This window comes from Nyctereutes procyonoides, unplaced genomic scaffold, assembly GCF_905146905.1.
Source record: "Nyctereutes procyonoides isolate TBG_1078 unplaced genomic scaffold, NYPRO_anot_genome, whole genome shotgun sequence".
Taxonomy (NCBI): domain Eukaryota; kingdom Metazoa; phylum Chordata; class Mammalia; order Carnivora; family Canidae; genus Nyctereutes; species Nyctereutes procyonoides.
This window is the reverse complement of record NW_026575135.1, coordinates 16,267,819-16,292,988: the sequence shown is the minus strand read 5'-3', so window position 1 is coordinate 16,292,988 and position 25,170 is coordinate 16,267,819. Positions and strand designations below refer to the sequence as shown.

The 25,170-nt window shown below is 39.8% G+C and overlaps 1 protein-coding gene across 2 annotated transcripts in view; it reads left to right on the top strand.

Moving 5' to 3' along the window:
* Positions 1-25,170, top strand: part of PLPPR1 (phospholipid phosphatase related 1) — a 259,951-nt gene extending 234,781 nt beyond the window's left edge. The window contains exons 5-8 of one of the 2 annotated variants that reach the window (XM_055302088.1): positions 12,612-12,862; positions 16,150-16,326; positions 19,742-19,873; positions 24,053-25,170. In XM_055302088.1, coding sequence (XP_055158063.1) covers positions 12,612-12,862; positions 16,150-16,326; positions 19,742-19,873; positions 24,053-24,085 — 593 coding nt within the window. In that variant the 3' untranslated portion in view covers positions 24,086-25,170. The remainder of the gene's footprint in view (positions 1-12,611; positions 12,863-16,149; positions 16,327-19,741; positions 19,874-24,052) is intronic. The other variant, XM_055302089.1, reaches the window with a different exon arrangement.

Here is a 25,170-nt window from a genome sequence, read left to right as displayed (position 1 = left end):
AGCAGTTTGATGATGTATTTCAGTAGCTTAAAAATAGCTATCCTTTAGGGTGCCTGGGTTACTCAGTGGTTGAGCATCTGCCTTTGGCTGAGGTTATGATTCTGGGGTTCTGTGATCGAGTCCCACATTGGGCAGGGAGCCTGCTTCTCCCTCTGCCTATGTCTCTGCCTATCTCTGTGTCTCTTATGAATAAATAAAATCTTTGGGGAAAAAAAGCTATCCTTTTTAACCCAAAATTCCACTTCAAATAATTTATCCTAAGGAGATGATCATTGATGTAGATTAATTTTTTGGACTAAAATTATTTTTTATAACACACTTAGAAATATCTAATGACACAATTTTTTTCAAGATAATGCTAACACTCTTAGTTGCAACCTCAGAAAATGTTATTTTTAAGAATTTTTAATGAAAGGGGAAATATATATAATGTTATATGAAAAAGTCAAGTCATTACGAATCTGTAATTATTTCAAAATAAGAAAGATACAACATCAGAGGGCTGTGTGTGTGTGTGTGTGTGTGTGTGTGTATCCCAGTGAAAGAAAAGATTGAAGGTATATACTCACAGTTAACTTTTGTCACTTCTGAGTTATAGGAGAATGGTTGAATAATTTTTATCTTTTGATTTCTATTCTATAATTTCCAATTTTTATCATGAGTATGTATAGTTTTAAAATCAGAAGAAGAGCTAACCTTTTTTTTTTTTTTAAGGAGAAAGGGGGAGGAAAAATAGGGGCAAAATACAGGCTATCCAGAAGATAGCCAAGTCCTTTCACGTGGTCTTCAGTGTACAAAGCAGAGCTGAGAGGGGTACATTGGCTCTCAGACTTCTCTAGTCTGGGTGGCATGGACTTGAACAGTATCCCCTCATCCCACCCCACAGATCCAAATTAAATTTTCAGTGAGAAAACAGCAAGAATCGTGAAGACAGAGGGAAAACATTCAAATGAAGCCATCTCCTCCTGTAGACAAATACTAACTGCATGAATCTTGACAGAGAGGATGGGATTGCTCTGATTGACAGATCCAACAATAAATTGGTTTTTCCAAAGTGGTCAATATAAAAAAGATGCCCGCCTCCCAGATGTAGGTTCCACCCATTTCTAAACTGTGATTTAATTTCTTAAGTTGTGTTTACATGATGTGGGAAGGGAGGAAAAGAATTGACTGGACTAACAAATTTCACCAACATTTTATAAAAACAAATGCAGTCAAATTAGAACACATATTTGGACTTCTCCCTCTCCTAATCATTTTCCTCTCCATTCCTCTCCCTTCTTATACCATCTTTTTTGGTGTTACACTAAATTGAACAACAACACCCAGATTTAAGTTCTCAAGAGATAAATCCCTACATTCTTTTTTCAGCAGTAAAGACCAAATAAGGAAGTTACATTTTCCAAAAAATTCATGAAGATAAGTTTAGTTAAATCCTTTATGTTTACTAATACATTGAGTAGACATATCCTTGTAAATATCAATTATTAAATAGTAACTTTTTGACTTAATATTGAATAGTAATGAATAAAAAATTAGAATTTGATGAGGGCTTTGGGGTTGTTTGTCATATGGAAAGAAAACTAAATTAACTTTCCCTTCCTGAATAACTAATTTCTTTTGGGTTAAAGGAAAGAAAAAAAGAAAAACCTCATCCAAATATGTCAAGATTAGACTGTCTATTAACAACTAAAATAGCCTGTCACCCAGAAGCTATTTATTATGGGCTTCCCATTTGGGATCACATAGTTGCTCCATTATTACTTCTAATAAAAATTTAATTAAATACCAAGCAAGTCTTATGCCATTTAGGTCGGGTCTGAGGATTAGGTAGCACTGGACAGAATAGAAAGTACCATGGTAAACAGTTAATTCATGTAACACTAATTAATTGCCATAAATTAAGTATGATCTAAATGGAGCATGAATATTTTAAATGCAGCTTCAAAGGTCACAGTGTTTTATGGTCATAAGAATTGATACCCTGAGACAAGCTTAATGTCAGCCTTTTTGAGAACTAGAAAATCCTTCTCAATTTTGAAAGTCACTTAAATGTACTTTATCTAAAAAGAGACTTAATTGGATTCAGTAAGTCCATTTCTATGTACATTCAGTGTTTATAATTAAATTATAAACTGGAGGACTGATCACATTCATGCAACTTTCAACAAAAAATTTATTGGGCATCTACCATATGGTAAGCACTGATTAAGTTGTTGAGGACATATTAGTGAACCAAATAGAGATTTATTTGCCCTTACTGAGTTTATATTCCAGTAGGGGAAGCCGAGCATTAAACAAAATAAATACGTAAATTATAGTGTTCATTAGAAGATAAGTGCTATGAGGATTAATAATGTAGAAAAAGGAAATGGGGAGCTTGTAGGGGCAGACATGCAATTTTAAGTGGGGAGGAAGAGGCTATCATATCAAGAGAATTATCTAGAGTTGGCAGTGACTTCATAGCAGGACAGCGACCATCCTAGGAAACGGGGTACCCATTGTGCCAACTGAGGAAGTTAAGGTTCCATTTTTTTTAAAAAGTAGCTTGCAGTACCCAGGCACTCACCTTTAGTCCTGAGTCAAGAGGCTGTACCTTGACAGAAAATGCCAAAAACAAGGCAGGGCATGGGCCTATAAGCAGATGGAGATATTTCTGGAACTCGCCAATAGAAACCAGAGTTGAAGCTCCAGGATATAGATCAGGAGGAGAAAGCCAGGATGGCTCTTAAGGGAAAAATGGAACCTCAGTTTCTGAGCTCCATGAGCAACCAAGCCACCAGACTCTGAGACTGACATGGTTTGGTACTTCCTTCTAGGGAACAAAGATGCAGGGAAAAGAGGGAGGGATGTTGGGGCTGGGAGCCCTGAATAACTAAAAGGCACCACCAGAACTCTGCTCAGGTCTCCAGAAGTTGTGATGAGGCTGCCTGTGGTTGCTTTGCTCAGTGCACAGAACAAATCTGCTCTCCTTTGAGTGTCATCCTCCATGAATGAGAACATTCCAGACCAGAGCAAGACTCCTGGTCCAGAACTCTATAGGTAGTCTCATTATCAAGAGGAAAGTTAATAGTCATTTGAGACTCTAGTGATCCTTCCTTGAGGGCCTTCTCAGCACCTGTGTTTAAAGGCTGACTTTAAAAAAAATCAACAAATAAAGACTGACTTTAATAAAAGGAACAAATAGAATGCCACTTTCTCAACACTTTGCTGAAGAGCCAATGCAAATTCATGACACTTCAGGGAACTTTGCTGTAAAGCAGAGTTTCTTAACAGCATTACTGACATGTTGGGCCAAATCATTCTTTTCTGCATAGGGGTAGGGGACTGTTCTGTATATTGTAGGATGTTCAGGAGCATCCCTGGTCTCTGTCCCACGTCAGGCTCCCTGCATGGAGCCTCTTCTCCCTCTGCCTGTGTCCTGTCTCTCTCTCTCTCTCTCTCTCTCTCTCTCTCTCTCTCATGAATAAATAAATAAAATCTTAAAAAAAAAAGAAACTTAGGAACATGATCAAAAAGGGTGGAACTCCAGGGCTGTTATTTGGAAGCCCTCCAGAATTTGATATGCCCATTGTTACATTCTTTGATAGGTAGGGAATCTAAAATCTTCCCTCTCCACATTTAGTTTGCATCTGGGGCATACTTCCTAGAATCATTTGCATCCACATTCTCCATTTTATTGTAAAATTCCACTGCCTTGGGGCACTTGTGTGGCTCAGTGAGGTAAGCATCTGACTCTTGTTTTGGCTCAGATTATGATCTTGGGGTTGTGAGAGCGAGCCTGGTGTCAGGCTCTGTGCTCAGCATGGAGTCCCCTTGAGATTCTCTCTCCCTCTCCTTCTGCCCCTCCCCACACACATGCACAGTCTAAATAAATAAATAAAGATAGATAAATAAATAATTTAAAAAGAAAAAAATTCCACTGCCTCTGGCAAACTTTTAGGATCTTTGTCTCTCTCAACCAGCATTTGGATCCACACACTGCCTAGGGGAACTGGGAAGCATATATTTAAAGGCTAGCAAACTGAGGGGGGCACTTGACGGGATGATCACTGGGTGTTATGCTATATGTTGGCACATCTAACTCCAATAAACAAATATACAAAAAAAAAGGTAGCAAAAATAAGCAAGGAATCAGAAATTTGAGAGAAAAACACTGAGAAATTATGTCCTCAGAAAGGAGGGCTAAAGTAGACACTCCTGTTGAGATGAAACCATACAGAAAATTATGTAATTTGTGTTTTGGCAAAGTAGAAATATGTGTGTTCTTTCATTTATAAAAATATTTGGGGGGTTTTCTAGTTGATTACCCATCATCTTTATTAAGTAATTATCTGTTATGTTCACTTATTGATGAGTAGTTATAATGACAACTATAGGGTATTTTTTTAAAACCACCAGCTCATCATAGTGTAATAGCTGCTTTATTAATACAAAGAATGAATAACAAATCACAGAATCGAATATTTGATTGAAGTTGTCAGAATTATAAAGTTATTGTTTCCTTCCTGTGTTTTAAAAATAATTGTATAGGGATCCCTGGGTGGCTCAGTGGTTTAGCGCCTGCCTTTGGCCCAGGGCATGATCCTGGAGTTCCAGGATCGAGTCTCATGTCGGGCTCCCTGCATGGAGCCTGCTTCTCCCTCCGCCTGTGTCTCTGCCTCTCTCTCTCTGTCTCTGTGTCTATCATGAATAAATAAGTAAAATCGTTTTTAAAAATAAAAATAATTGTGTAATCAATTTATTTAAAACACCTGCACTGAGAACATTTATTTCCCTTAGTTATAAAAATAATAGTAACTAATATCTAATCAAGCTCACAATTTATAAAATGTTCTTACAACTATTTCTGTGATTTGCATAATAACCCTGTGATATAAAGTATCTGAGGCTCAGATTCATTGATTTAAATAAAATTATTCTTAGGATTAAAATCATACTATCAAGACAAGTAGACTGCTATCAGCATTTGGTGTTTTCATGGCATCTGTAGGAAAGAGAGACCACACCTTAAATTAACTGTCCAAGGAACTGATATATTCAATTGCATTAGAAACTTCTTTTTGAAGCATAAAATAATATTTGAGATATGTAGATCAGTGTGCACTGATTGTGTTGTATTATACTAGAAAAGAAGTCAGATCCATTGCCAAAGTGGTGAAGAAAGCACCTCATTCAATGATAACATATCTCAAGTATTCTATCATATTCTTGTTGGAAAACTATTGCCTAAAATATTGAGGAACCCTTGCTCTGTTGTAACAAGTACAATACATTCCATTGGGGCCACGTTCTAAATCCTTGTCTCTTCTCAATGCGTGTGTGTGTGTGTGTGTGTGTGTGTGACCAAGCAAATAGAACTAAAGTGCTTTTTTTCATGGCCTGATGCCTACTCATATTTTAAGTAGAAAATATAAGCTTAGAAGATTATGATTAAGGGTATGGATTTAGGGGCACCTGGGTGGCTCAGTTGGTTAAGCATCCAACCCCTGGTTTCTGCTCAGGTAGAGATCTCAGGGTCGTGAGATAGAGCCCACCTCTGACTCCATGCTGAGCATGGAGATTGAGATTCTCTCTCTTGATTCTCATGCTTGAGATTCTCTCTCTCTCCCTCCCTCTCCCTTTACCCCTCCCCCTGCTCATGCTCTCTCTCTCTCAAATAAATAAATTTAATCTTAAAAAAATATATATGGATTGGGCAGCCCAGGTGGCTTGGTGGTTTACCACCACCTTCGGCCCAGGGCATGATCCTGGAGACCCAGGATCAAGTCCCACGTCGGGCTTCCTGCATGGAGCCTGCTTCTCCCTCTGCCTGTGTCTCTGCCTCTCTCTCTGTGTGTGTCTGTCATGAATAAATAAAATCTTTAAAATATATATATATATATATATATATATATATATATATATATATGGATTTAGAGCCATGGTATTTAGTTTCTAATCCCAGCTCTTCTTGATTGAGTTAATTGCCTCTCTATGCCTCAGTTTCCTCATCTGTGAAATGTGGGCATACTAACAGTTGTCTACCTCATAGAGTTGTGGTGGGGACTGAGTGAACTACGTTCTAAAGCATGTAGGCCAGTATCTGGTACATACCAAATGTAGCATATTAGCTATTGTTGCTGTTATTTTTATTATTATTATTCCCTAGTATCCATGGCACTCTTATTCAAACATCTCATTTGTGCAGTACATCCTTGCAAGGAAATGTAATGAACATGGTAACCACAGATAAGTCTCCTCACTAGGAAACTTTCTGTTTGAATAAAGCATGTGAAAAAGAAGACATTGCATCATCTTCCTTTTCCTAAAGAAATGGTTGTTTCCTGAAAGAATGGCATTCACCGAATTGAGAACGACAGCTAGGTGACTTTCTCCACTGAGATTTTCCACTAAGGATCTAGATATGGCAAAAGTAAAAGCAAAAAGGAACTCCATGCAATTCTTTGTATCTTGTATTTCATTTACAATGGGGATTTGATGAAAGATGAGATTTAAAATTAAGAGTTGGTGATCGAATCAGAATGTACGTTGAGGAAACTGAACATAAGAGTTCCTTAGGTGTTACCCTTCCACTATCAAAAATGGCACTGATGAACCCAGGCCAATCTTGTACTCGTTTGTGTAGGATAGGATTTTCATCCATTTTCCACTAAAACAAAGGCTAAGAACTGATATGTTCCTTGTTTTTTGAACATCATAGTAGGAAAGCTATGACAAAAGATTCACAAAGCTGGTTAAATTTTGAACACAAGAAAATGTTCAAAGCATTCTCAATGTCACACAGCACAATAGTTCTTCAGTCCTCTCTTTCACTGCATTGTTTCACCAAACATAGACAAGAGAGCAGCCTTCTTTTAGAAATGTTTGATAAGAAGCTGAGAACATGTGTTGAGGGAGGAGTGGGATTTCCTCCCCTCTTCAGAGAGTACAGTTACCAACCTAACCCAGATAACTCATTTTTATGTCCTTTTCAATATCCTTTTCTTTTTGAATGTTCTATATGTTAGTTTTTCCACATGAAAATAGGTAGGGGTCATGATTTTCATGTGCCTCTGTGTTAATATTTAAACTGACAACTATTGCAAGTTCTCAGGGTCAGAAATGGGGACGTTTGTCTCAAAGATGTCTAAATATAAAACTGTACCCAAGCTGATCATGATTTCCAGATTCCTTGTATTTCACAGATTTCCTTGGTAGGACGTCTTTCCTGTGTGTTTAACGGGAATCTCTATATTCCAGTTGAAGATCGTTTTTTCATTCTTGCTGCATTGAAAATGGAGAATTGTTTAATTTTCAAATGAAGATTTACAAGTTTCCCGATCTATGAGACACTTATAAGACCCCAGTTTTCAGTTATCTTCTTTATTCTCTAAGTGCCTAGCACTATGCTGGATTTTGTGAAGTTTATAAAAAAGAGACATGGTCCCTACAATTTACATCCTAAATGATTTAATGTCAATCCTATGTTTAATAGAATCGGGGATGTGAGACACCAACATGAGCTAGAAAATTTGGACAAGTTCCTATGCTTTTTTATCCTCTTCTCCTATTATTACTCTGAAGTTTCCTTAGCAGTTCATTAATTGATTCACAAATATGTACTAAATGTTTACTATGCACCAAGTTTGATCATATGGTATCTCACATGCAATGTTAAATTAGGTGTGTTCCATGCTCTTAGAGAACTTGTATATTCTATAGTTCTAATGAGAGAGATGGACATCACTAAATAATCACACAAATGTAAAATTCCTACTGGAACACAGGGTTTGAAAAAGTAAAATAGTATCATACCAATCTAAAATAGGATTATTTTTTTCAAGACCCTATGCGGTATGTGATTGTTTCCTTCTTCCTATCCACTATACATAGAATTCATCAACAGATAGAAATGTGGCTTGCTCTTGGCTTCAGAGCTACAGCTCGAGAGCAGGTTGGCGTGCCCAGCACAAGTCCAGTCCTCAGTTAGTAGGCTTTCTGGTGGAGCTCTTTAGCTCCAGTGAATTGGCATCCCCTTGTACCCCACTGCTGTAAAGATGAAAAGCACATAAAACTACAGTGCCCAGAACACATTGCTCTCTAGAGCATATGGGTCTGTTCCCAGAAGAGGCCACTGCTATGCCTCTGCCATTTCCCACCTATCTGTTGCCCAGGAGTGTGTCTCTGAATACATTTAGAAGAATGAAGAAGGAGAAGAAACAGTTTCAAGCAAATTCAAAGAGCAGAACTCATCCAGTGGAGTGACCACAGCCGTATTTTCTGAGAAATCTCAATCCTGAATCTCTGAGTCAGGGGCCAGATGGTAGGAGAGAAAGGAAATCTCTTCCTAGATTTTCTCCCCTGATCTCTGTCTTCTAAGGAGATGCTTAAATTTTTCATGAAGTAAAAGTGTGCGTGAGAGAGAGAGAGAAAGAGAGAGAGAGGGAGAAAGAAAACCTACTCCATGTCACTTACTGATAGTGGAAACCCTTTCCTGATTCTCCCTTTGGATTGGCATTAGGAGTTTCCATCTTTTTTACACAGGCATCGTGTATACTTTAGTAGACAATTGAGAGATGCTTTACCAGAGGCAATCAGCAAGGTGCCATCTTAAACTGGAAATTACATATTTATAATTTAATATAGAATAGTTGGCCTTCAGTTTAGAGGTTCCACCTAAAATCACAGGATCTTTGTGGCAAAAGGGAATTTAGTCTTTCCCTCACCCCTCCAATCCCTTCCCACTCCATTACCAGCCTACAATCTGGGGCTAGGCTGCCCAATGAAGATCACCTGTGTGCAAAACTAGCATCCTCCTTGGCACCAGGCAGTCTGGCTATGTACTTTGACCAGTTCTTTGTTTGGAAGGCCTAAAGGTATCCTGGTATGAGTCCTATTTTCTTTTTCTAGCATGCCAATTATCTGTGGCTTTGGGAGTTCTTCTTATGCACATTTCCTGGTTCTGTCACTGCTCCTGCTATGCTCATGATTGAGTAAAGGGGTAGAACCCTGCACCGATTCCATAGCAGGGACCAGGTCCCAGAGTTTTACCTCCATGTCCTAAATTGCTAGTGATCAAAGATCCTAACTTTTCCCAAAATACTGAGATCATATGAACATAGATAAAATCCTGAGTGGGGGGGAAAGGACTTTTTAATACCTTTGTCTTCCTCTTTCTTCATCCTTTGGCTTGCCTGACAGGTATCATATTTAGGCCACAAAGATGCATGTTCAGGTTTCTGTAGCTGATCTGTCATCCTGACAAGGACCACAGACATCATCATCAATCTCTTAGTCCTAATTCCAAGCCTTTCTAGGCCTCCTGTCCCCTCCATTCTAATGCCTGTCATCCTTTAGGGATGAAGGAATTTACAACCACTTACCCCAAACCTGCCAGAATTGTGAGTCTTGAGAGGTGGTGCTCGGGCTCAACCAATTTGACCCTCCCTCTGCCATTGCTAATATGGGCACTCTATATCAATTCTGTGCTGGATGCGAAGCTTCTCTAAAAGGTTTTCAGGGTTCCTGAGCTCTATGCTGAGAGAGATGGACATATTTCAACTAGATTTCCAAAATTCGCTCTGGAGCTTTCTATTGCCCTGCCCCTGGGTTTGACAACCAGCATGAGGTGGAGTATGGGAGTGCCTCTTCACTCCCTCAACCAGAGTTCTATCTCCTCCTCGTGTGTCATCCCCAACCACATCCTCCTCTGCTTTCAGGTTGATTTTTTAAACTCAGTGGTCTCATCCTCCAGACCATGGTTCAAAGTCTTCCCATCCAACCCTTTATGGATTCCCATACAAAGCAACAACAATATTGACAAGTGTCTCAAGCACATAGCTCTGGCAAACCAAAAGCACTGTAGACTATTGTGTTGGCTGTAAATCCATTCATAAATGTGATCAGCTCCGCTGAAGCAAGGAATGTTTTTGGGAGCAGATTCATAAATATAAATAGAACCCCCTAGGGAAGGTTATAGGAATGAAAAATGTATCTGTTAAAATTCCAAAACTATGACCTCACTAAAAGAATTTTTGACACCAACGTAGGTTCTATAGACATTTTAAAAACCTCTCCTTCAATCACACGTTGCAATACAGAAGACCATAAATGGTGTTCCACCCAACCCTAAAGGACAAAAGTAGCTATTGTTAGCTTCTGAGGCTTGTAAAATACACACAAGGAGCTCAGGGTTAGGAGCAGTGGCGGGAGTGTATTACAAAGGCCCTGTGTGAGCTGACATTATCTGTGAATCGCTGCTGCAGGTTCTACAGCCCTTTGTTGGCATGGCCCGTGTCAGGCAGGTGGATTCCCCGTGCTGCCACAATGCCCTTCTGAAGATAGATCAAATGCACCAGTATGAAGTGTTTGGAAAGCAGGTGCTTGTTAAGCCATCAGGAGAAGCAGAGACGATCCTAAGGAGGCAGAGAAGAAGAAGGGAAAGAAACTTTCTGCAAAAATATCACAGAACACTAAAGGGGAGAGCTGCCCATCGCAGAATCACCATGACCACAGTGCTGGCACTTCAGACACGGATCCAAGGAGCCTAGAAATCCCATCTCTGAATGAACAAGCCTGTCCTAATTGGAAGCACTTTTGACAAATAAAATGCCAGAGGAAAGTGCTGTCACCTTTCCTTTTTCAAATCATAAATTACCCTAGTTTCCTGGAAAAGTATCCCCAGACTTATTGCCACTTGAAAAAGCCAGAGACCTGGTCTTTAAGAATCTTGCTGGAAGGTGTAAAAACATTTCTACCCATTCAGACTTCCAGAACCTGGGGGTGAAAATTGCCACGAATGATCAATGATTGCCTACTCTCAGAGGTCAGACCTTCTGAGAGTGAGCCGGCTGAAGCTATTAAAAGAGCCAGTTCTCATTGTGATAAAGCACATCCTGGCAAAGCCACAAAAAAGAAAATTACAGCAATCGATACAGATCAAAATGAAAACCGGATGAAGGTTCCAGCCAAACTTGTCTTCACTTCTGCTATAATGGATTAACTTTTGGGTGCTGATATCAGCACAATTTGCAGATCGAGGACATTGAATATGGGAGGCAAAGTTGGGTAGAAATTTAATTGAAACTATGGCAGATCCTTGACATTTAGAAGGGTTAACACTGCCTCTCACACTTGCCAACCGCTCCCATAGTTGAGCTGCATTTCGGAAGTCTTTATCCCTTCAAACAACTTGTATGTACCTCGGCCCTGCAGCCCCTCTTCATATATTTAACAGACAATAGTCCACGGATAATCTACAGCTGTAGTGGATGGGCTCTGGAAGCGTTCACAGCGACGCTTCCTATAAGGAACTCTGCTTTACCATGTGCAATCTTATTGAGACTAATCCTGTGGAATTTGCCAGAGGACAGATAAAATCCAAGAAACAAAGCCTACCCACAGGATTCTCAGCCAAACAGCAAAGTCAGTGTGGCAGGAAGAATAATGCTCTCCTCTCCCAAAATCTCTGTATGCTGATCCCTGGAAACTGTGGATTTGTTACCTTATATGACAAAAAGGAGTTGACAGGTGTGATTAAATTCAGGCTCGTGAGATGAGAGGATCCTGAGTTAGTCAGGTGGACCCAATGTAATCACAAGGTCCCTATAAGAGGGAAGCAGGAGACTCTGAGTCAAAGAAGGAAGTGTCATTAGAAGCAGAGGTCGTAATGATGTGATTGCTGGAAGGGGGTCACGAGACAAGGAATGAAGGCAGCTTAGGAGCTAGAAAAGACAAAGATTGAATTCTAGCCGCAAGCTTCCAGAAGGAACAGAGCCCTGCCAACACTTTGATTTTACCCCAGTGAAACCTATTTTGGATGTCGGACCACTAGAACTAGAAGAGGGTACACTGTGTTGTTTTAAGCAGCTCAGTTTGTGGAAACTTACTACATCAGCAGTCAGCAACGTGTAACACTCGTCCTTTCTTCTCATTTTCCCTGCCCAACGTCAGGTGAAACATCCAATTCAATCAAGGTTTCTGGAATGACCTTTTTTCTCTCTATTAGGGAGAGAAAACCCTAACAACCTCATTCCCTCTCAGCTGCCATGATGCCATAGATATAGATCCCCTTGGAGTATTTGCATTTCCAAACAGGACCCCGGAGATAATATATTTTCTATTGGAAAAGATGGGAACTGACTGATGTTGAGTAGCGATTGAAGCCAGGCACAAAATATGGGTATTTTGTACCTATCCTATGTCATCTTTCCAACTTCCCTGTGAGGTATCATTCCCCACCCACCCCCCACCCAACCATTTTGTGACTGAGGGTCCCAAGGTTCAGAGAAGGCAAATAACTGAGACTCTGAGTGAATATAACTCTAGGGCCGGATGGAGCACAAATCTGTATAAATCCAGAATTCTAGTTCTTTCCATTAGAATATGCTGTTTCTGACTTACTTATGTAAAACAATACAGTGCTAAGAGCAGAATGTCCGCATAAGTTTGGAAGAAACAATGAGTTGGGAAGCAGGCACCACTCCCTGCAAAGATAAAAGTGAGGGGACAGTTTGACGCTGGTGAGGTCCTTTTTGACAGGTTGTTGTAGACTCTGACCACTGTGTTTTCTCTCAGGGACAAAAATGTAGACACGTCACCATTCCTAATCATTTCAAATCTCCTTGTAGGGGTATTTGCCTTCGGACTTTTTGCTACTGACATTTTTGTAAACGCCGGACAAGTGGTCACAGGGCACCTAACGCCATACTTCCTGACAGTGTGCAAGCCGAACTACACCAGTACAGACTGCCGGGCACACCACCAGTTCATAAACAATGGGAACATTTGTACTGGGGACATGGAAGTGATAGAAAAGGCTCGGAGATCCTTTCCCTCCAAACACGCTGCTCTGAGCATTTACTCCGCCTTATATGCCACGGTGAGTATCCCAGTCTTGCTGTCACTCCCAAGACGAGCTTTTGGCTGAGATGGGAGTCTCTCTGCCCCCTCGCCTTCGTTCTCCCTTTCATCACTGTCACTGAGAGTGGGGCATGAAACGTGGTACAGCATGTTTCTCCTGCACAGCATCACGCTGTTGCCCCCACCCCCAGCATCCCAGGGTGATGTACTGACCTGCCAGAGGCTATTAATCTGGCAACGTTGATAATCTCCTAGTCAAATCTTCCCATTTTACAGATGCAGAAACTGGGGCTCCAAGAATAGCTGAGAGCTCACAGTTAAAGCTGGGACCCAGGCTCCTGGCACCGCATTTGGGATTCTCTCACCGCCCACAACAACACTCTTCGCCCAAGTTTTCATTGATTCCAGAAGAGCACACATTTCTCACACCTGCCTACAAATTTGTAGATGTGGGTCTTCCTGCAAACGGCTGCCTGAGTAGTGCAGGAGACCCAGGAGAAAAACATAGCTTTCCTCTGCTCATTCCGACACTCTTCTTCATTTAGCCAGAAGAGGCGGATGATCCTACAAGACCCCCAACACCCAAAAGTTCATTTCTCATTCCTCCCCAAATCATACAGGCTCTAACTGCGCTTTTCTCCTTCCTCCCCAAATCATACAGGCCCTAACTGCGCTCACTAGAGTATAAATGTTCTCTTTACATTTTTTGCTTTCATCACAGAAAAAAACTAACGCGTGTACCACATCTTAAGATATAAGAAGAAACAATGGTGTCCCTTTTATTTTCCTACTCTTTAATTGTATCCATTTTGGAAATGACTTCATCTCCCCTTTCTCTGGCCTGTGCTTCCTTAGAATGAGGAGCATAGAGGTTTAGGGATCTGCTCAAAGGCTGGATATCCAGTGCATTTACCTGTGGAAGAGCAACGAGTGGTCAAAAATACACCTTTTCCTTACTTGAACTTATATTCCAAGTATGACTAGTCTAGTGGTTCTTAATGAAAGGGAAAGGAATGAGAAGGCAGAGGAAAGACCCCTTTAAATCCATTCTTCCCGGAAATTCTGAGCAAGACTCCCCCCACCCCCCAGGGGAGCTTGTTCCCACCCGCTCCAGTGAGAGTATCTGCACTCTCTTATGAGAGTCTGCCTCTGAGGAGACAGTGTCCCTGACATCACCCAAATGCATACATTCAGGGTGGAAAGAAGGTGACTGACTACAGGTCTGGTCTATTCGGTACAGTTTAAAGTAAATTGCTGGATATTCTCTTCAAAACAATGGTTCCTTTGTGTCACGTTCATAGGATCATATCTGTAGGATGAATTTGTCAACCCCCAATTATCCAAAATTAGCTTTCCTAATTATTCCTTTTAGGTCTACTTTTTAATGAATATATGATTAAAAATTATTTTACCTGCCCCCACATTAAGGAAGTATGCATGTAGATAACATAGAAGCCTCAACTTACAAAACAGATCAATTGTAGCTTGGAAAGACTTCTTCGCTTTATGATAGATACATGGATGAATTGATCAATCGATAGAATGGCACATATTTTTTAAACAAAGGAAGTCCTCTCAGGCATTTGACATATTCTTCAACTTTCAAAATATCCATTTATTCTAAATTATCTAGAACCTAAGTTATATGAAACAACATACTCTTGAACCCTTCTCTGTATATTTATCAAACTCAACTCATTGCCGTGTGAAATTTGTAGAACACCGTTATAAAAATAAATCTGTTACTCGTAATAATCTATTGTCTCATCAAATGAGATATAAATTTCTTTTGAGAAAAAAAGAAGTCTGCTCACTCAGAATAGATGCTGCTGTAGCACATGTATTCAAGGACTCAGATACAATCCAATTCAAATCATGCCCCACAGACTACAATCAGATAAACCCCGATATAAGATTCCAATTGTGTGAACACTCTTTGAGCCCCTATTATGTGTGAAGTGCTTTCAGAAATTATTCAACAAGGATCTTCTAAGTGCTGGTTAATACTGAGAAGAATACTAACCATAAGCCCATGCCCTTAATAGTTTGTAATCTTATAGGACACATTTATAAAGGGTGTACCTAAAAAACAACAGAAAATACTAAAGATAAATATATCGAGTATAGATGTTAAGTAACATTTCCTGTACAGCGTCAGAGTGATGTCATGATGTGCTCTCATTTGTGTAACTGATCCAAGCCTAGTTTTTCACAGCACATCTATTACATGTAATAGACTTCCTGCTTTCACACCACTGTTGTGAATTGTGAACTTAGGAAATTAAGTTTCCATTGTGAAATTCTAAAATACATCTATTTGACCTTGTCTGTGCTCAGGCCATACAAACGCACTATCAATTATTAGTGTCAGCTTACTGTGTCTCAGAGTTGCAAGCTCATTTTTCAAATTTTTAAAGAAATTATGGGTTAGATCTGTAATGCCCTCTAGTGGTTTCCTGTAACCATTGCCGAAGGTGTTCTAACTTGACTCCTTTCAGAGACCACCAGACACACATTTAATAACCGAGCCTCTGAAACTTTAAGAGTCTTGCCTAGCTCCCCACATTAGTAAACAGCCTACATCTCAGGTGTCATAAAATTGCATCATCTTTTCCTCAGGCAGGTCCTCCCAATCTTTTGGATGTCGTGGACCCGTAGAAAAGCTTAAATGTTTTAAAACACACTAGAGTAAATGGATGGAGAGAGCTGATCACAACTGTTCCAAGGAATGTGAGAATCAGGTTCCTAGCACAACTAAAACCTGTTTGTGTGACACACTCACTTGGCAGTTCTACTTCAATCAACTAATCAGTCAATGCTTTTGTATTTGTTGCCTATAAGAGTGAAGAATCAGCTAGAACTCTGAGGGACACCAAAAGTAAAATGTATAGCCACTCACCTACCTGACCTGTCTTCCATAAAATCACTCTCACAGAAGGTTTATTTGGAATCTGGCATTCTATATGGGTTTCCAAATACCCCAAGTGCTTTTTTAATTTGTTGCATAAAAACTGCATGCTCTAAAGCTAATCTTTATTACGTGGCCATTCCCTGCATCACTATTTCTATAGATGGGCCTACTGGAATACAGAACAACGTGATTCGTGTATGGCTCTTTGTTCTTCTTGCTGCACTCGTTTCCTACCCAAATTCTTTCCTACGAGACCTAGTGGAATTGTTCAACTAGTCACAGTGGCCCCTTGGGCTTGGACCCTGTTTGCTTGTGCTGGTGCGTGTTCGTGCATGCATGGGTGTGCACCATACACATAAGCTGCCTGTCACTCCGTAGTCTCTGTCCTGTTCCAGATGTACATCACAAGCACAATCAAGACAAAGAGCAGTCGACTGGCTAAACCAGTGCTGTGCCTCGGGACCCTCTGCACAGCCTTCCTGACAGGCCTCAATCGGGTCTCTGAGTATCGGAACCACTGCTCCGATGTGATTGCAGGCTTCATCCTGGGCACTGCTGTAGCCCTGTTCCTGGTAGGTCGGCTTCCCTCTTTCTACCTTTTCCATCTCGTGCCCTCTGAAAGGCTGTCCAGGATCACGGCAAGTCAGATTGGCCAGGCCACAGTGTAAATCGGTGTTCCTCCTGCCCAAGCCTTACAAGTTGCAATTTTTCCCCAAGTATTATGCATCTTTTTGCTGAAGAAATGACTTCCAAAGTACATTTTTTTTTCCAGAAATATGATTGTATATTCCTCCTGAGAGTCATGAAGAGGAATGCCTGGGGAGGATGGCTTACTCTACTTCCTTCAACGCTGGGCTGAGGAGTGAGGCCTGGCAGACTAGAAATTTAGTATAGCATCAAAGCAATGTTGTTTTTTTTTCTTTTTTAGCAATGTTCTTTAAATATTTGTTCAGAATGTATTGAAAGCAGAAGCTAAGTGTTGCTTGAGGGAAGAACAGAAACAAAGACCTTGGGTGGAAGCAGACAGCCCTTCTCAGGCCTCACACTTGTATATCCCACTCAGCAGTAAGAAAACCCTCCTCTAGCCACACCCAGACTAAAATTAGAAGTCTTCTGTTACCATCTAAACATGGCTCTTGGGGTCTTATTTCCACTCCAGATGGCTCTCAACCACATATAGTAATTTTTCTGGAGAAGAGTTTTGGTTAATACAGTTTTCTCCATATCCTTACATTTCTGATGATTTTAGTTCCTCAAATAGATGGGGGCCTAGCCACCTGCTCAACTAGGAAATCTTTTCATCTCAGTTTGGTTGGAAGTGAAGATGTTAATTTTTATTGTTTTTGTCTTTTTACAGTTTTATTGAAGTGTGCTAGGCAGATAATAAATGGCACATGAAGTGTACAGTTTGATCAATTTTGACCTACAGATACATCTTCCTCTCTCTTCCTTCTCTTCATTCCCATGCCACCTCTGATCTTTCCATCGCGCTATATGAGTTTGCCTTTTCTAGGATTTCACATGAATGGAATCATATAGTCTACATCCATTTTTTGCCATCTTTTACCTGGCATAATTATTTCAAGATTCCTGTATTGTAGCATGTAGCAATAATTCATTTATCTTTCTTTTTTATTTTATGGGCATACCGCAGAGGTACAGTTTCTAAATACTCTTTAGGGATTTTAAAATATACCCAGGAGGATTTACAGTAAGTAAATCAGTGGGCTTGGGAGGCGTATGTTGTACAGGAAATGAATTCCCTAATCATATTCAGCAAGCTCCTCCTAAAACACAAAAGCCATCATACTCTGGATATCCCTCCTCCCATCCTGCCTACCCTGGTCCAAAGCACCCATTTAGACTGCATGGTACACAGATGGACTTCACTGTCCTATGACCTAATTCTTCCTTTTTCTATGCCTCCTCCTTGCCCTTCCCAACATACACCTCTCCCAATCTCCAACTTAGAGTTTTCTGACATTTTTACCTGCTGAGATGCAGAAAATGCTCACATTTATTCAGAACACTGATCTCCCAATTAATTTTAATGGATCCAAGCTTTCTTTCTAAAGTAAAAGATGGAGGACTTCAATGCAAATTGTCTGTGTGAAGCTTCAGGAAAAGCGGTACTGAGATGATCCTGAGACATACATATCCCCTAGGTGATATTTCCCAATGACTGCTTTTTAAAAGAGGAATGAGTATGGGTGGCTTCAAGAGAAAAGAGGGTTTTCAAAGACAGATCAGTAGTTCACAAATGCAGGCTTGGGCTCAAAAGCCAAATAATTTTGCTGCCCCTCGGTCCTGGAAAGAGCAGTGCTAACTGTCCCAAGCTATTCCATGAGGTCTTCATGGGATTAAATCTGTGAAGGTCTTTGCATTTTCTAAGGCCCTGTAGACGAATCCTGCTTTAATATTAAACTTGTTTTTTCTCAGTAACTTGCAACCCTGTTTCCTACCTATCAAGTACTGTTTGCTCTGTTATTGCCTTCCCAATTGATGGCAAATGTCAAAATTTGTTTTTCACAAATGGCCTTTGTGTAAGACCCAGAACTGCTACTGAATTGCTATGGCAGGAGACAGACTCCATGGTCCCCCACTGTTATCTGCATGTGCACATGTACACACCTCACAAGCACACACTGAGCTTAGAAATGGGAGTGGATGGATGTCTTAGAAATGACTGGAAACTTCCAAAGTGGAGTCTTGGAGAGGAGACCAGGAGAGAAGAGTCTGAGGACAGAAGCATACTTGCAGCATACTGGCATTCTTATTTTGTGTTTCCTATGAAGATGAAATGGAGAGGAGACTCTTAGTTGAGCAATTACTATGTGCCTTACTCTTTATATACAACAAGTCACATGCTGACAAGCCTGACAATATTCTTAACCTCATTTTATAGATGAAGAAAGTTAGTCTTAAGGATAAGTAACTTGCCAAATGGCCACCCAACCAATAAGCCATAAATCTGACCTGGGTCTTTCCAACTCCAGAGCTCCTGTACCTCCCACTTCTCCCATTTGTTGAATGGAGGGGGTTTAAGCAGAGCTGGAGGGTGAGATGGAAGAAAGCCCCGTAGAAAATATTTACATAAATGTCCTGCAGAGTTTGGAGAGTGACAGGAAAGATTCAAAGATGCTGGAGAAAGAAACAAAGATGCAGAGCCAGGGAAGAGAGAGCATGGAAAGCATGCCCTCCATGAGGGCAAAAGAAGCAGAGAAAATGGTAAAAACAGACTCAGCTATGAAGGGGGCCTCAGTAGGAAATAAAGAAAAGTGAATACTAATTTAGAGGGAAAGTATTTTCATGGAAACAACAGAAGAAAATTACCACTGAGTTATTTAATCTCAAGCAAATAGTAGTCATGTAATTTAAGGATGGCCCTCTTGGACAAAAGGTGAAGACTACCTCACGTTGATTATTGGCTATGCCTTTGGTACTTGTAAAGAAACAGGGTAGTGTAGTGGTCTGAGTAAGAGGCTATGGAGTTGAAATTTCTGTGTGACCTTGGGCAAGTGATCTAACTTTGCCTCCTTATCTAAGTCGGAGGTGATGTTAGTACCTCCCTTGTAAGATTGTTGAGTGGGTAAATGCAGGAAGGTAAAATTCTCAGGACAATGCCAGACCCAGAGAGGCCTCAGTAAATGTTAGCTGTTATTATGAGGTGGTTTACATTCATTGTGCCTTTTAATCACTAGAGATCTGTGAGATTGGTGTTATTACAGGTGAGGAAACAGCCTCAGTGGGGTGGATTGATTATCACTGGCCATGTGGTAATTAGTCAGATGCTTTGTCAGCCCTTCAAGGTGCCCGGCAAACACCCTAGACTATGCCCAAGGTCTTTGCATGGTCCCTACCCTCTGGCTCAAAGGGAGAAAGTCACTACGGCAATGACAGTCTAGGGGAAAGGCCTGCCACCCTCACACATGGCCGGGCATTGATGGCTGCAGTCTGACCCCAGTCTTTTTTCCCCTCATCCTGCAGGGAATGTGTGTGGTCCATAACTTTAAAGGAACACAAGGATCTCCTTCTAAACCCAAACCTGAGGATCCCCGCGGAGTACCCCTAATGGCTTTCCCGAGGATAGAAAGCCCTCTGGAAACCTTAAGTGCACAGGTATAGTAAAGTGGTTTTAGCAAACCAAACCCACAGGCTCAAAGCCTATTGTCTTGGGAGGTAAACTAATCAATTCATCTACCAACCTTCTCTATGCTTCTGTCTACCTTCTCCCTCAGAACAATTAATAAGAAGCAGGATACCACTGAATCCACTCAGCACTAATAAAAATCTGATCTAAAGGCTTCAGGAACTTTAAGCTTTTCTCAGTCTTGTATTTATTTGGGAGCTTGGCAATTGTGAATCCTCAGGAAGTACTTAGTAATGCCTATCTTAAACCCCAGCTGTTTTAAGAAATCTTGACCTACTATGGAATACCACATTTATGAAATGTGAACCAATTATATGGGAGGCCAATTTTATTTAGTAACTAGGACAATATTTGAATGATAAAGTGGCTAAATCGTGATGCCTCATAATGAAATAGTGAGATAGACTCTCTCTGGTATTCCCCATCTAATTATGTTCCTGTATCTGATAAGATCAGAGTGGTTGCCTCTACTGCTGAGGTGAAGCAACTGAAGACAAAGGTGAGTTTTAAAAGCAAACAAATATTTACTGAGTTCCACAAACACGGCAGTGTCTGTGTTCTTTTAACTGCTGTCTACTTTGCCTTGAATTTCCTGATTTAAGCAGATCCCCTTTCCACCCTATGCTTCTGCCCAACGCAGGTTTCCAAAGCATTATTTTGTGGCCCTATAGGGTTATTGTGATCTCATAAAGACCCTGTTCTAGGAACCCACAGAGTTACTGTGATCCTAAAGAGACCCTCTGTTGGAAACCTTCTTCATACTTCTGTCTACCTTCTCCCTCAGAACAATTAATAGTTGAACATCCAAGTCACAGAGACATCTAGACCATAGTTTGGAGGATTCCACTTACACTGGATGAAATTGAAGTGCCAAACAGTTTCAAAAACTGATCTTCCTCAAGAAAGATAAAAGATTCCTTCAAAACATATATTATTACTCACTATAGGCAGTAAGTTGAACTTCTTTCAAATCTATCCATGTATCTTTATTTCCACGTACATCACCTCATCCACGTGCATCACCTCATCTGGATACAATGAGTCCTTTTCTGAATACACAGCCCTTTGTGAATTGTCCTACCCAATGGATGCCAACAGTGTCCCTTCATATCTGCCTCCCCCAAGAACCTGGAGATCTTTGAGGATCTGAACACTATGATGTCTTGTTTTATGTTTCTCCATATTTTCTGGCATTCACTAGGTATGAAATAGATGTTTGATGGATAGAGGCAAGCCAGAACCAAAATCTGAACTGAACACTTTAGACAAAACCAAGAACCTAAAATCAGATTATGGGCACTTATATGAACCTCCAAAGAAAATAGAAATTAATAAGAAACAATGGATAGGACTTCTAAAGGCAGTCAAAGTAAAGCTACAGGATGCTGGATAGAGCATTTACTTCTCAGGTGATGACTTCCATGCCAACTGTAGAGGACTCAAGTAACAAAACATCATGCTTTTAATAACAAATGTTTCCACATGTGTAGTTAGGATGATTATACTATTTGTTGGTCAAGAAGAGAAAATTGGCATTTATTGCAAGTGATCACATTCAGTCCTCGCAACAGTCCTGAAATTGATATTATTAATTCTGTTTTGTAGATGAAGTAAATAAAAGCACAAAGAGTTTAAGAAACATGCCCAAGGTCACCAAGTCAAAATTAAAACTGGCCCATCTAATTCTAAAGGCCCTACTTGCTGTACTAGGCCACACAGCCTGGTCTTTCATTCAAGGTAATTCCATTTGGAAACCTATTATCTCTTAGCATTAAATGGAAACATGCAGTAGGGGATAAGGTGTTTGAACTGAGCTACAGTTCTTTCAAAATAAATATGCCCTGTGTTTTTCCCTGTGGGCAAGAACTCTGTGCAACTCCAACAGCTGTGCTTTCTATTAGAAGTTGTAATTTCTGGGCTAGAACCATCTTCCCAGGAAGAAGAACTTTTGGGATCTGAGAGAAAATATGAACCTCTCTTCGGAGTGTGCATTCAGACATGTGAAATCCATCCCACTGTTCAAGACACCTCAAGGAGAAGACTGGATGGGGAGAGGACCTGGTCACTCTCCTTTCCTTTCCTCCTGAGACATTCTTTCCCTTTTGCCACATGGAGCCCCCAGGCTCCAGCACTTTTTCTTCCTCTAAAACATCAACTAGATTTGAATATTTGCGATTCCCCTTAGCATAGTGGATTGACACATGGTACATTTTCTAAAAATCTTTCCCAAGTACTAAAGAGAAACCAAAAAGTAAGAAATTATAGAATCCAAACAAGACAAAAATGGTCAGGTTTCCAAAGCATTATTTTGTGGTCCTATAGGGTTATTGTGATCTCATAGTGGCCCTGTTCTAGGAACCCACAGAATTACTGTGATCCTAAAGAGACCAACTTAGAACTATCTGTGCTCTGCATCCCATGCCCACAATGCACCTGAGCAGTCACCCTTAGTGTTGAGCAATTGTGTGCCTGTCAAACCTAGTTTATATTAAAGAAATGAAGTTAGAGATGAAACTATTGCATTAACTCACTCTGGGTTGGTATAAAGTCTCTCCATGTCTCCGGATGTTAGGAGGGAGAGACATTTTTTTCTTAGCAGAAAAAGAACCCAATTTATGCTGAGGCCCAGATGCTGGGAACTTTACTCCAAGAGCTTCTAATTCAGCAATTCTGAGGTAAAAGAATATTTACGTTTAAGAAAATATTCCCAGAGGTATTCTAATGGCCCCCTTGATTTTACACTAGTGATACTATAGATTTTGTATTAAATAGAAAATACCTGCAAAGTTAAAGAGATCTGTCTGAAGTCACCCTTTAGTTACCTTTAGCTGTTGAATTACTTTATCTTTACCACTTACTCTCAAATAGAATCTTATAAACATGAAAGTGACCAAAGTATTGACCACAGAAGTTTTTTCAAAAAGGAAGCATATTATTAAAGTAAAAACAAAATAAAAAAATAAAAAATAAAGTAAAAACACAAAGGGATAAGTTATTTTTCACATTATGGCAAGAAATGCATCAAGCTCTAATTTTCACAAATGTTGCAGATTAGAGTACCTTGAAAAACAGAATGCTCCGGTTCTAAAATGTGTAGTTGAGCTCTCAAGAATATACTATAAATCCCTAGTGTCCTAAAAATAAACAGGCATCAAGAAGCCTGTAATAATCAGATCTAATGACACAGCTTCTTTTATTTCCTGACTCCGAGGACTGGGAGTTTTAAGTTCAAACAAAAGAGGAAATGTTGGGTCTGCAAAAGGTGGTTCTGTAATATTAAGTAATATAAACAAGAGGTGAGGGTTATATAAACAAGCTGTATATACAAAAATTGATAGAATTACAAGGAAAAGAGACAAAGCTACAATCATAGTATGGATTGCTACACATTTCTAATTAATAAGCAAACAAAATATAGTGAATATATTGATGATTAGTAAGGTTGACCTAATGTGCATTGTATATAATCCTCAAAACACATGAATTAGTATGAAAATAAACCACATAGAGGTCCTAAGAAATTGTAAAGTATCTGTATCACACAGCTTACATTCTCTAGAAAAAGAATTCAAAGATAACTATACCTAAAAACAAAAAACCCTATACATCTGAAAATATTAAACTCATTTCTATATAGCTCATGACTCAGTAAGTGATACTGAAAATTTTTTAAAAATTAGAACTTTTGATATTAAAATACTACATTAAAAATGTGGGATGCAGCCAAAGTTACTTTGAGATCCTTAAATGTTTCTGTTAAAACATGGCTGAATAGGTATAATACAAGACAATTATATAGAGACCAAGTTTAGTTGGGGAAATTATTTTATTTTGGTTGAAAAATCAGGAAAGATTAAGGGGCATATGGCTGGCTCAGCCAGTAGACCATGCGACTCTTGATCTCAGGGTCATGAGTTCGAGTCCCACATGGGACATAGAGGTTACTTAAATAAATTTTTAAAACTTTAAAAAATATGTATCAGGGAAGATGTAACAGAAGAGGTGAAAATTTGAGGGGCGTTGGAAGAGCATTTCAGGAAAAGGGAACGGCCCGTACAAAGCCGGGAGACAAGGGCATGGCAAGGGAAGAGTGTGTGTGCACGAGTCAGTCAACTCAATTCTGAGATTGCATCTGCTTGTCTTTGCAGAATCACTCTGCCTCCATGACCGAAGTCACCTGAGACAGCTGAGGTGTCACAAGCTGTTTTTTTTTTATCACCCTCCAATTCGATACTTCAAGACACACAGTTACTTGATGTCAAACTGTGAAGACAAGTATTATGTTTATCTAGTTAGAGGCTAATGTTTTGTACATTTTTTGTATGAGGAAGTGATGTAGCTTGCCCTGATTTTTTTTTTTTGGTCAGCTTTAATATATTTATGCCAGAATTTTAAAACCAACAAAATTTTCTTCTTGTTCCAGTGTGCATTGAAGAACCACATTGATTCAATGATTGATGTTGTTTTGTGATATTTGTACACAAACCTTCTTTTCTCAGTTTTATAGGCACAGAAATAAAAATATAACAATTCACTTTAACCCTTTAATACCATACTTGCTGCCTCCTCCAGAACTTTTGAATTTTAGTGAAAATTAACTTTTGAGTTGCAGGGGAGGGCAATGTTGGTTAATGGTAAATCTCAAAATCAGTTGTGCAGAAAGAAATATCCCTTTCAAAAAGAACTTTGTGTTCTTATCTCTTAACCTGTTTTGCATTCTAAGTTAAAGTAATATATTAATGACGTCACTTACTTACATAAACAAGTGGCAGAGACTCCTGGATATAAGGGGTGTTGGGGATGTAAGGTTCTCTCTTAGATAATGGCTTCTCCCATCTAAGAAACTCAAGATCTTTCTGGAATCATGTCCTTGGGCTGGCAAGTGACACTACAGACTTCTTTCCAAAAAGCAACCTGTACCAGTCTCCCCTGTCAATTCAACAGTTTTATATATCATATTGTATGGACTTTATATGAAAATGAATATTTTACAGTTTGCACAGTATTATTTTACAGAAAGGGTATCAGAGCATCTACAACCTAGAGCCCCAGAGTAACAGCTTGACTTTGTGGCTTTTAATTGTTCTAGAATTTTAACTGCATCTCATTTTTCTAGCATGGTAATAACTAACGTGTAACTCCTTTGAGAGAAGGAGCTCCCTTGTCTATACCTATCAGAATGTTTTCTTGACACTTTCATGTTGGCTCTTCCTAGCTTTCTTTTGTACATATTTTTTTTTCTAAAGAGAAGAAAAAATTATCACAA